We start from the raw sequence: 13,703 nt of genomic DNA, 5'->3' as shown, positions 1-13,703 counted from the left end.
GAAATAGAAACTAAAGAAAGAAGCAGGGATTGGGGTTGTAGCTGGAGACATACAAGTGGAGGGAATCATCTGGCTTTAAGGAAGGGAGCTGGAAAAGATCTGATTTAGGGAAAGTGAGAAAAAAATTCAATCCTGAAGGGATTATTTTAGTTACTTTTAAAAAAGAAAAATGAACAACCCCTGAAAATCATGAATTAAAAAAAAAAAAAAAAAAAAGGTAAAGACACGACTGTACATAGAAATCTGTCACAGAAACATAAAATTTACTCCAATAGACTAGAAAACAAAAACTATATTCGTGTTAGACACTAATACAAATGTGCCAGAAATGATGGCTCTTTTAAAAACTCTTATTTTCCAGCCTGGGCAACAAAGCAAGATACCATCTCCACAAAAAAAAAAAAAAAAAAAAAATTTTTTAATTAGCTGAGGATGGTGGTGTGCACCTGTAGTCCCAGCTACTCAGGATGCTGAAATGGGAAGATCATTCAAGAACAATAGTTTGAGGCTGTGGTGAGTTATAATTGCGCCACTATGCCCCAGCCTGGGAGACAGAGAGACCCTGTCTCTTAAAGAAAAAAACAAACCTCTTATTTTCTAAGATGTATATCAAGAGATCATGTCTCATTTAACTATAATCACTACTGTTATTCTCGTCTTCAATACGCATTTAACACAACTTGTACTTTACTTATATTACATTGGATACAGATAAAATTCTGATTCAAAATTCAGGCTTCTTAACACTTTGGCTACTTTATTCTGATAATGACTGTTTCAAAGTAGACGCCATTTCAGGTTGATTATTAATTAATGCACAAGGCACTTTAAAAAGTTCATGTAAACTATCAGGGATATGATTAATATCTAAGAATAGAACTGACAATGTCGGCTGGGCGCGGTGGCTCAAGCCTGTAATCCCAACACTTTGGGAGGCCGAGACGGGCGGATCACGAGGTCAGGAGATCGAGACCATCCTGGCTAACACAGTGAAACCCCGTCTCTACTAAAAAATACAAAAAAACGAGCCGGGCGAGGTGGCGGGCGCCTGTAGTCCCAGCTACTCAGGAGGCTGAGGCCGGAGAATGGCGTAAACCCGGGGGACAGAGCTTGCAGTGAGCTGAGATCCGGCGACTGCACTCCAGCCCAGGCGACAGAGCTAGACTCCATCTCAAAAAAAAATAAAAATAAAAATAAAAGAACTGACAATCTCGTGTGATTTTATCAGTGAGAATCTATTCCAGAACAAGCCTCCCAGAGACCTGAGATTCTTGGTTTCAACCAAATCAAGGTGTCCACCCTTAGCTCCCAAGTGCAAGTGACAGAGCCTTTAGCCAGAGATGAATGGCAGGTAAGCATACTACAGCTACTGTCCAGGGACCTGTAATTAGTCTTGATGCCACGAATACAGCATCTAATATGGTACATTCTCTAAGTCCCCATGGCTTGGTATCTCCTTCTATTCAAACCTTCTTTGATTTTTTTAATCTCCTTGTCCTAAAATAGCCTAGTATTTGAAGAGTTCACAATACATCGCTAGACTTGATCAAGACTGGAATGGGAATTGGGGACAATGAATTGTAGATGGAAATCATCAGTGCCAGTAGTTGAGAGGGGTGGAGGAAAGGCAAAGCTTTGAAGACCAAGCAAAAGGAACTGATGAGGTATGGACAAAGCTGTGGGGATTCATTAGATAAGACTAGAATGGAATAGTCCAGGAAAGAATGGCTCAGGGAAATGGATTTAACACTTGAAGATGGCCAGGCACAGTGGCTCAAACCTGTAAGCCTCCCAAACAACTTTGGGAGGCTGAGGCAAGTGGATCACTTGAGCCCAGGAATTCAAGACCAGCTTGGGCAACATGATGCAACCCTGTTTCTACAAGAAATACAAAAATCAGCTGGGCATGGTGTCGTGCTCCTGCAGTCTCAGCTACTTGGGAGGCGGAGGTAGGAGGATTACTTGAGCCTAGGAGGTCGAGGCTGCAGGGAGCAGTGTTTACACCACTGCACTCCAGCCTAGGCAACAGAGCAGGACCCTGTCCCTAAACAAACAAACAAACAAAAAGCCACTTGTGGATTATGAAGTCTGCCTAGAATATCGTGTGATTAGGGATGTAAGAACCAAGTTGAGAATCTGGAGACTTCCTCACTGTGTTCAACCAGATGCTCACACTTCAAATATCCAGACAAACTGTTGATAATATATTAAAAGTTGTTGGAATATATCTCAAAAGCTTAACTGAAAACAGCTATGTAATGATTATATGCTTATAGCAACCCTTTGAGGTAGGTATTATTATCACCCAGTTTTTTTAAAGTAAGGAAACAGGCTTACGGGGATAAAATAACTCACCAAAGGTCACCTAATTAGAAGTAGTGGAACCCCGTTTTAAACCTAGTCTGAATCCAGAGCTTGTGCTCATAACCACTATGATATATAGTTGCATCTAAAAGAAAGTAACTGCAAAAAGGAGGAAAGTTATTTTAAATCAGAGGTTTCCAAACTTTTTGTGGCAGTGGAACATTTTCCTAAAAAAAAAGTTTCTCAGAAGCCAATTTACAAAATAGGTAAATGCTAATAAGCATCCCCCCCATCAGTATCTGAAGCCTCAGCAGAACTCCCAGAACTTATCAGAACATATCCAGAATATGACTATTTTAAATCACTTCATTTTGGTTATAAATGGTAATACTGCTATATTTTAAATTCTAACAGAAATTACTTACATTTTAATGAACAGAAAGCAAGATTAGTAAACACCAGGGCTTATATACATCCATATTTACTTTAATTGATAACATTTCTAACTCAATTGTTTTAATATATTTAAAACCAATAATTTGCCTAAAATGTACTAGAGGAGGGGGCACCAGGGCTCGAAACACATTCTGTACACGGTTTACCCACAAAAAATTTTACCCACATTAGCCGGGCGCAGTGGCTCACGCCTGTAATCCCAGTACTTTGGGAGGCCGAGGTGGGCAGATCACGAGGTCAGGAGATCGAAACCATCCTGGCTAACACGGTGAAACCCCGTCTCTACTAAAAATACAAAAAATCAGCCGGGCGTGGTGGTGGGCACCTGTAGTCCCAGCTACTCCGGAGGCTGAGGCAGGAGAATGTCGTGAACCCAGGAGGCAGAGCTTGCAGTGAGCCGAGATCGCACCACTGCACTCCAGCCTGGGTGACAGAGTGAGACTCCGTCTCAAAAAAAAAAAAAAAAAAAAAAATTTTACCCACATTAAAAAAAAAGTACTACTTGTGTTAACTTTTGGTTGTTAAGAGAAAGGAGAGATGGCAATATAATTCTAAAAGTGTTTCAAATGCCCAATGTTCATGCTGGGGCTTTTTACCAAAAATGACTTGCTTATCTTAAACTTTGACCTTTTTTTTTGCTTTTGGTTTCTAAAAGATGGTGTCTTGCTGTATTGTCCAGGATGAGGTGCAGTGACTATCCACAGGCGCCATCACGGAGCAACACATCCTCGAACTCCTGGGCTCTAGTGATCCTTCTGCCTCAGCCTCCTGAGTAAGCCGGGACAACAGGTACACACCACCACACTTGGCAATTTGACATTTTGAAAAATGTTAAGTGGAGGGTGAATAATGAAAATGTTATATTCAAGTGTACTATGCTGGTAACAGAGCAATATATTGTCACATAGTAGCAAAAGGTTTGTTAGAAATGTCAATCAAGATATGTGAAAAAATGTGCACAATTTATTTCAGTCCAGTCAGCTTTAAATTTTCTTATAAATGCTTCAACAACAGCAGTGAAAAAAGCTTATTTTGCAGTTAATGCAGCTCTCTGTTGCCGCCTTTAGAAATCTGTATCCTAATAAATTTAACCATCCAATTCACATGCTGTGTTGTAGACTGTGGTCTCCTTTACTTTATCCTTAGCCTATAAATGATAACTTTATTCTAAACAGTATAAGCAACCTCCTGTACTCACTTAAATCAAGAATTGGTAAGATGATTTTATCTGACCAAAAAAAGGAATATGTGAAAAACCTTAAAAAAATCTATTTCATTACATGTTGAAATGTTCTGTGCTTAATCCAATACATCATTTAAATTCTTTTCACATTTGGACAATAGAAAAACTAAAATCTATGGATTCCAAGTTGCAAAGTATTTTATCTAAATTGCAAATCAAAGAACATCTATAACATCTTGTTTGGCATACAAAGTTCTCCTGGCTGACTGTGCTAGAGAAAGCCTGAGTTTTTGTTCTGTAAATTGGGACAAGTGTTCTAAGTGTGGCTTTCTTATCTATAAAATGGATATTACATATCTCTCCTACTTCACTGAATTCTCCTGAATAGAACAGTGAGATAATTTATGTAAAAGTGATTGTAAGCAACTAAGTAAGTTATTATTATTATTAAGCTTATCTTTTCAGAACTCTCTCATTATTCTTAAGGTTAAAAACTGGTTGAATGTCAAATGCAGTATTATAGATTCAAAATGGAATACAAACATATAAGCCTTATAAAATACATGTCCAAGGAGAAGGCGCCAAGCATTTTATAATCTTGTACACAAGACAGAAGAAGCAAAACTCTTCACAGTTTCAAGTTACCCTGAACTTGCTTCTCCACTCAAGTCAGGAAAGTAGAATAAAGGTGTTTTGAGATGGCAAATCTCATTCTCATGCTGCTATGAAAAAATACCTGAGACTGGGTAATTTATAAAGAGAAGAGGTTTAGTTGACTCACAGTTACACATGGCTGGGGAGGCCTCAGGAAATTTACAATCATGGTGGAAGGCACCTCTTCACAGGGTGGCAGAGAGAAAATGAGTACACGCAGGGGAAATGCCAGACACTTATAAAACCATCAGATCTTGTGAGACTCATACAGTATTATAAGAACAGAATGATGGAAAGAGGAAATGACCCCCATGATTCAACTATCTTTACTTGGTCCTGCCCTTGACACCTGGAGATTACAATTCAAGGTAAGATCTGGGTGAGGACACAGAGCCAAACCATATCAGCAAGTGATTTGGGGGTTTGTGAATCTATAAAATTTACATGTGGAAATATTCAATTGTGTTTATATGTCTTTCTTTGGAAAAGGCCCTTTAAAAATAGATACAGATAATTTTGTTAGGCCTCAAGAGTTACATTGGTCTTGGTTTGTAATAATTAGGCTTTCGTGATTCCTGCATATGATTCATTTTTATGTCATGAAAGTATGTAATTTTAAAATCAAATCAATATTTCAATCATGTCCTTAATTACTATACTTTTTAAAGTTTCCAAATTAAAACATACATAATTATTAAAAATCATCCGGAAAGTTTAGAATTATAAGTTCTAAAGTAATAAAACATTACATCTCCCATCAATCTTATTTCTTGCCAACTAATTCCCCACAGGTATCATTGTACAGTGTGTATCTGTCCTATTTCTCCATTTTAAATAATATATACACACACTCAAAATGTTTTACCAAGATATACATCACGCAGGCTGAACTCTTACTTGTTTTGATAGCTCAGCCAGTCCTCCTTGGTTTGCCCTACCCAGGGACAAACATGACCCTACACCTGTACTCTCTTCCACCTACCATTCTTGGGCCCACTCTTTACCCCGATCACATTCACTATATCTTACACCAATTTCTCCTTCTCAAGAAATAAATCTTCTTACCTATCTACATAGGTAAATTCAAAAATCTTCTTACCTATCTACATACCTTGTAAGTATTTTTAATTTTCTCAACACTTTTTACTCATACTTATGGTTCTTTTCCTTTAAAAATATTAAGAAAGCTCTACTTTAACTACCCTCCTCCTTGACCAGAGTGCTACATTATCTGCAGAAATATTTGAGTTTATACACTAAAAATTGAAGACCTAAGTCAACAAAATAACAACATAGTGACTGAGTGGGGGAGGGAGCGGCAACAAGAACTCTCAGGAACAAATGAGCATAATAGCAAATATATAAATTTTGAAAAGTTGCATAATTAAAATCTTGTATCAAATATCCTAATTTCCCAGATTATTTTAAATAAAGCAATTTGGGGCACTGAAAACACAGAGTGAGGAAGCAAAATAAAAAAGCTCTTACGGTGATGATTCCAGAACAATGCTATTAGCTTGTGTTGATGATGGAGATCTCTGATTCACAAACACTTCGCTTGGGGAAGTATGAACCATATGGTCTACCAAATGACCAACTGAAGATGGTCGTAACCGGGTTCCTTCCTGCGTGAATGCAGAATTTCGACTAAATAAAGAGGGAGAAAAGCTGAATAAAAATATGCTTTAATTCAAAATTTCCAAGTTTCTTAATATATGGTTGCATCAGAAAGTGGGTATGTGTTTTTAAGTCAAGCCATGTTGACTAAGCAATCTCTGAAAAAGACAGTGTGATATAAACAGAGAGAACAGAGAATGGGAAGTCAGTGATCTGAGTTACAGTCAACAATCTGCCAAGGATTCTACCCGTAAAGTTACCTACTATCTCTAAGTGCCTTAATGTTTCTAGGTGTCAGTCACTACGATTTTGTCTTATTCAGCATTTATAAAATAAAGGGATCAGAATAAATGATTTAGAAATATATTCTAGTCTGAATTATTTTTTAATCATTATAAATGCTTTTATTTACGGGACTTTCTTTGACTCCTTAGAATAGATACTGAATTCTATATTGCCATCCTCTTGACAGTCACACAAAGTAGTGTTATTACAATTTTTAATTACAATATTTCAGTACTTATGTATGTGTCAGACATTGCTCTAAGCATTTCATTTAATCCTCGTAACAGTACTATAAGAAAGACATTATTATAAATATAATTTTGTAGATGAGAAAAATGAGACAGATTAATTAACTTGCCCAAGGTCAAGCATACAGTGATTACAGGGCCCATGCTCTTAACCACCACTTTGTACTCTCTCTTCAGAACGTTAAAATATCTTTTTAGGTTGTATCTAAAATTGTTTCATTAATCAGAAAACTTAATCAAAGCTACTGCTAATTAATTAATTACTTGAGTACTTTGGCTTAAATATCTTACATTTTCTGTAACTTGCTATTGTTTTTTAATGTTGCTGGTATAAATGGAGAAATGGCTGGTTGCAAAAGGGAAGAGAAAAACAAGGTCTGAATTTTCTTCAGACAACCTAATGAGGCTTTGAATATATGCAATAATTTATGAGAAAAATGATAAAAGCAACCTGAAATTGGCAAGATAGAAATTACTAAGTCCATTTTTTTCTAGGAGTAACTTTAACATGTAAGTATTAAAGCTCTGTGAACCAAACAGTTTATGTATAAACTGTTCCGATATGGTAGAAGTTTATTCTTCAGCTGATAATAGGCTTCAATGCTGTAGCTGTTAGATTTTTTTTTTTTTTTTTGAGATAGGGTCTCACTCTGTGGCCGAGGATGAAGTGCAGTGGCGTGATCTCAACTCACCGCAACCTCTGCCTCCCGGGTTCAAACAATCCCTGCCCCACCCACCTGACAGGTGCACGTCACCATGCTCAGCTAATTTTCCTATGTTTTTTGTAAAGATGGGGTTTCACCATGTTGACCAGGCTGGTCTCGCACTCCTGACCTTAAGGAATCCACAAGCCTCGGCCTCCCAAAGTGCTGGGATTACAGGAATGAGCCACCGCACCCAGCCACATTTAGAATTTTGTGCAAATTTATTAAACATTAATGTGCGTAAAACATTTATGAAAAAAGACATCTTCAAATATTATAGTGCATACCAACATTCAAGTATGTTATAAGTGAACCTTATGAGTTAATAAAGTATGTTAATATGTTGGCACACATTTGTTTACCATTATCTTAATTACATACATTTGTAATATTACCAAATTAAGATAATCAACATCTTTGGCTAGTACATTTGGCTAATTTATGATCTTACAATCATTTACACCAAAACATACAACTTTTGTGAGCAATGTCAGACTGAAGTACATATACGGTGAGTGCTGAATCACACAGTGCTTTTTAGCTCAGGGAGAGCTCAACTTGTAGGGACTGGTGCTGGAAACCCCTTTTCCTAGGCCATAGAACGTGCTGAAGCCATGGTTGAGGTGGGGGTTTCAGAGAATCACAATCACTTGCAAAGCATTTTCAAACAATATATGCTCCCCTAGAAATTCTGCTGGGAATCCACATGAAAAGTGAGTATGTCAACAACAACCATATGAGATTTTAAGTCTAACAGATCTTCATTTATTAGGAACTCTTAACTGTGAAAGTTAACTGCTGAGGAAAGTTGAGAGTGGGGGTCCTTATTCAATGTGCTACTCTCATCCCGCAAGTCTATACCTTGTTACTTTTGCAATGAGCAGCAGGCGAAGAGAAAATAATGCTCTGGAGCAAGAAAAATCACGTTTCACCGAAAGAACTCAATTTTTGCATATCTTTATCTTCAGGCATAAAAATATATACAGCCAATAATTAGAAATTAGCAAAATTCACACCTGATGTTGGTCACAGAATTCACACTTACTGATTAGGAGTTCCTGGTGGAGATCGTGATGGAAGGCTTTGTGTTTCTAACCTGTCATCAGATATTGAATTTCTGCTTACTACTTCCCAATCCATTAATTTCCGTGCCAAGGGCTTACTTGGAGATCTGCAGAAATAAATTAAATAATATGTTAAAAGTTTTATTTTTATATCCCAAACTATGAATCAAATCCTACAATTTGTTTTCACAGATTATGTTCTAGATGAGCAACATAAAGAGTTTACTTGTAAAAAATTAATGCCTTTAGAGGCTATTTACCAAATAACTTCCTAAGAATGTACATTGGTTTTACATGAAGAATAAAGGAAGGATAGGCTAGGAAGAATAAGAGAATAAGAAGGATGAGAAAAATAGAAGAAACAAGAAAAGGAAGGAGAAAGGTAAAAAGGGAAGGGTTTGCTACCAAATGTTTTCTCATATGTTACTGATAAGACAGATACTACCTACTTCTATCCCAGAATATCTGGAACACTAGCTTATCTTGGGATGTATTAAATAATTCCTAGCACATTATCTCCTGAATGCTTCTATATCTAAATCCCAATCCTCTGCCTCAATGAAGACAGAACAAAAATAATTATGCATACCACATTTTATCTATTTAAACAATTTTTTACACATAGTAGGTTAGTGGATTTTTCCCTTTTTTCCAAAAACATTTTGGAGGGTTAACAATTCTGTCTATTGGTGGGGAGTAAAAGGATATGTTTTGTTACCCATCTATATATTATCAGGTATCCTAATGATAAAGATGAAAACTAAGTGATGTTTTGAAAAAAGATCTTGGCTGGGCGGGGTGGCTCAGGACTGTAATCCCAGCACTTTGGGAGGCCCAGGTGGGAGGATCACTGGAACTTAGGAGTTCGAGACCAGCTTGGGCAACATAAGGAGACTCTGTCTCTATAAAAAATAAATTAGCTGGGTATGATGGCAGGTGCTACTTGGGAGGCTGAAGTCAGAGGATCACTTGAGCCCAGGAATTTGAGACTGCAGTGAGCTGTGACAGCACCACTGCATTACAGCCTGGGTGATAGGAGTAAAACCCTGTCTCAAAAAAAAAGAAAGAAAGAAAAGAGAGAAAGAGAGAAAAAAGAAATATTTTGATATTGATTCATTTAGATCAAAAGATACTGATCTATGCAGAGATCATAAACCCTTAGAATTTTAGGAATGTCAACAAATAAAGTATTTTTATATGCAAATTCAGATAATGGACAAAATTAGCTGAAAATATATGCTATCTCTTTAAATGCCTGGCTTTATGAAGTGCAGAGTTAATGTGGAGGCTAATAATTTAAGCTACATATATGAAGTATATAATAAATCATCTTATAAACAGTTTCATATTTTAGTAATTAACTGAAGCATATAAAAATTATATATATTTTCCATTATAGCACAATTTACAAAAAATGAAACATCCTGCTGTCTTCCTACAAAAATCAGATCATAAACATTTAGGGAGAAATACCTATTTGAGTAAAATTTAAAAATGAAGACTATTTTTGGTTATAGTTAATAGGAATCATGGGCTTTTGTTGTGTGAATTTGGATTTATATTTTCAGATTTTCCTATAATGATAAAGAATTGCAGGTAGTATTGGACTTGCTTTTTAGCTCATTGGGATATTTTCATCTCATCATGTACTATGTATACACTTCTGTATGGCTAAAAAAATAAAACAATTACCAAGGAAGGCACAAAGCAAACGCAATATTAACTCATCTGATTACATTAAAACTTAATAACATTAGAATTCTGATACATAATGATCTCACGAAGTTTGAAGTTTCACTATCTACTAGAATTTCCTTTCCAATATGTTAAACATGTAAAAAGAAAGGTTGGACTAAAATGCACAATAACACTGACCAAAGAGAACTGAATAAATCCTTATTATGTGTACAGTAGGAAGCATTAAAATAATAAGGACTCTGAATTCTAGATGTGGCTTATTAGGCAAACCTCTTATGTTTCTGTATCTAAATGTATAAATTTATTAGCACAATATGACCCATAGGTCTCTCCCTACCTCCTGAATTTTATGATTTATGAATATCCAAATTTTCAGGGCAATGTTTTAGCCTATTAATTTTACTAAACCACGAAAAATTTAAGTTACTCATGAATCTAAACTACACAAGTGTCCTACCATTTCAGCAATTCATAGCTAAAACTTTTTTAGTTTGGCCTAATGACATTTCCTTAATCAAAAAACTTGTAGGCATTTTCTAAGACAAGGAATGTTATTAGTTTTAAAAAAGATACATTGACTCAGATTTCATTTTCCGTAACTGAATTCAAAGTAATTTAGGTATGAACGTTTCCCATTATCACAGGTTTAAATTATAGGATTTTCTGATTTGAAGACAATGCATGACACCATTTAGTTCGACCCCCTCATATTGCAGTGCAAATTTTCTTATCAGTCACAACAGAATGAAAATAAAGTATATTATCTCATGCATTTGATTTTTAAAATAAAGATTAATACTTATGGCTCTATCAATGCTAATTTATAATGTAATAAATGATTATTTCCTCAAATATTAAACTACGAAATGTAAGCTGTATGAAAGTTCACTAACTGTAATCAGTAGATCAACCACTTTCATTTTCTAAAAGCTGGAAAAAGTCATTTGAAGAAAAAAATTCCAGCACACTCACCTAGTCTGAAGCATCAGAACACTTTATTGCTGTTAATGGACTAAACATGGCTGGACACTTTGAACTTAAAACCAAACTTCATGTATTTTATTTTATTAACAGTTTTAACCTCAGGGAACCGCCCACTCAAGCTTGCTGTCTATGTTTCCTGTTGAGTGTGGAAATTTCAGAGAAAAAAATACCACACAGCATCAGTGTGTTTGCGATGTGGTAAGCTTCTTTTCTGTGCAGGGCACCTTATTTTTCTATTGTATGAGAACATTGTTTTTCTCTTTTCTTAGATATATGACAACTGCAAAATGTGAAAGCAATTTGAAGAGGTGATAATCAGTATACGTGCTGCTGAGGCGAACACCAAGAGGTGATAATCAGAAAAAAGAAAAAACATTTAATGATTGCTAAAAAATTATTATATGAAAAGTTTAAGGAGGAGCCTTTTCTATCTATTCATATTGCCAACTAAAACCCAAAGGAAAAAAAAGAACTCTAGAATTATCTGGTACTTTAATAAAATAACTTAGTAATTACTAAAACTAGTAGAGAATTTTGGTAGATATGTATCTGTTTATTACAATTAGATCCTAACATATGAGAAAAACAATCCCACAAAACCTTCATCTTTCAGACGAAGAGAGATCATTAACAGCCCAGTACTGTTACAACCTCACTGTAGCTGATACCTGATTATTTCAGAGGAACCACACAATTCCAGAAAAACAAAAGGAATAGGAGAGTTATTTGAGGCTTATAATATTGAAATTTTACTCCTACTATTCACTGAATAATGGCTATTTGTTTTATAAAATAACCTATTAAACAACTATACATTTTAATAATGAATACACAAAATGAACAACTAAGATGCAGGTATAACTCTGCTTATTTCTAAAATCTGATATGATCAAAATATTAAAACATTAACACTTACAAAAAACCATTTATATGTGATATTAACTTAATATATAAATATACCTATGATCTGGTATTCATATTAGGATATACTACATACAACTAGTGATCAAATCACATGTTCTATACTTTTTATAAAAGTCAAGCAAGAAAGAAGACGCTTGTTAAGAGAGGAATAAAAAACTTTTAAGTACATTGTTATGGTGTTATGTTCTTAGTGTTCTAAGAATCAGAAAAATATTTTAAGAAATGTTATTGGTTTTTAAAAAAAATACACTGACTCAGATTTCATTTTCCGTAAGTGAATTCAAAGTAATTTAGGTGTGAAGGTTTTCCATTATCACAGGTTTAAATTATAGGATTTTTTGATTTGAAGACAACTCATGACACCATTTGGTCCAATCCCCTCACATTGCAGTGCAAATTTTCCTATCAGTCACAACAGAATGAAAATAAAGTATATTATCTCAAGCATTTGATTTTTAAAATAAAGATTAAGTTACCATTTATGGCTCTTCTATTAATGTTAATTCACAATGTAATCAACTATTATTTTCTCATATACTAGACTACTAAATGTAAGCTGTATGTCACATATTACTGTGACATCCTTACAAAGTCTTAGCAACAACTACTCTGGAGGCAGGGACGTGGCTCAGTAAAGGTAGGAATCCTAAAAGTTAAGTTTATAGTTTACAATTAAATAATTTAACTGTTAAAAGATTTATTGCTATTATAAATGACTAGATTTTTGAACGGCAAAGAAAATGTGCATATGCTAAATGATAAAAACAAACAACAAATAGTATAAAACAATTTCAAAACAAACATACACACATATACAAATGTCTCTATGAGTATATGCATAGAAAAATCCCGAATAATGAGTGTAAAATTTTTTTAAAAAGTTGTCTTCGGATGATAAATTTTCTTTATGTTCTTTGATACTGTTGGAGTATTTAAACATAATGAGCTATCACTTACATTACTAGGGGAAAAAAGCAATTTCCACTTTTGGAAGGAGGAAGAAAAAAACCAAGAACACAAACCTCCCTTTACTCTGGAAACACAAAGAAGGTCTGTTAGATAAAGACTTAAGAACAAAATTTAAACAGAGTGAAATCAAAAGCAAACTTTCTAGTTCTCTTTATTAAAACTCAAGCCTCTAATAGCAGTAGATGCCAACCACATAACTAATTAAAAGACTTAGCCTCTCAAAGTAATTTTCACTGAAAACAGACTCTTGTCTCTAACACACCTGTGTCCAGTTGGTCATCAGATTCTGCTAGTTCTGCCTACAAAACATTCCTTAAATTTGTTCCCTATTTTCCATTCCATTACCAACGTTTTTGTTCAGGCCTTTATTATTTTCACTTGGATTACTGCAATTACCTTATAATTAGTTTCTGGGTAATGAGGCTTTCCTTTCTAATCCATTCTCTATCGTTGCTCATAATACCATTTTCTAAAACATAGATCTTATCATGTCATTTCACTTGTTAAAAAGCAAACCAGCTAGGTCAGGAGTGGTGGCTCATGCCTGTAATCCCAGCACTTTGGGAGGCTGAGGTAGGGGGACCACCTGAGGTCAGGAGTTCAAGACCAGCCT

The 13,703-nt window shown here is 35.2% G+C and overlaps 1 protein-coding gene across 5 annotated transcripts in view; it reads right to left on the bottom strand.

Annotated features, from left to right (window-relative positions):
* Nucleotides 1–13,703, bottom strand: part of PTPN4 (protein tyrosine phosphatase non-receptor type 4) — a 235,143-nt gene that overhangs the window by 36,232 nt on the left and 185,208 nt on the right. For 4 of the 5 annotated variants that reach the window (XM_030916377.1, XM_030916381.1, XM_030916378.1 and 1 more), the window contains 2 exons: nucleotides 8,497–8,622; nucleotides 6,086–6,244 (listed from right to left, as the gene is read on the bottom strand). In XM_030916377.1, the coding sequence (XP_030772237.1) occupies nucleotides 6,086–6,244; nucleotides 8,497–8,622 (285 nt within the window). The remainder of the gene's footprint in view (nucleotides 1–6,085; nucleotides 6,245–8,496; nucleotides 8,623–13,703) is intronic. The other variant, XM_030916380.1, reaches the window with a different exon arrangement.

This window comes from Rhinopithecus roxellana, chromosome 14, assembly GCF_007565055.1.
Source record: "Rhinopithecus roxellana isolate Shanxi Qingling chromosome 14, ASM756505v1, whole genome shotgun sequence".
Taxonomy (NCBI): domain Eukaryota; kingdom Metazoa; phylum Chordata; class Mammalia; order Primates; family Cercopithecidae; genus Rhinopithecus; species Rhinopithecus roxellana.
Note: the sequence above shows the minus strand (reverse complement) of the source record. Positions and strands in the feature narration are given on the sequence as shown.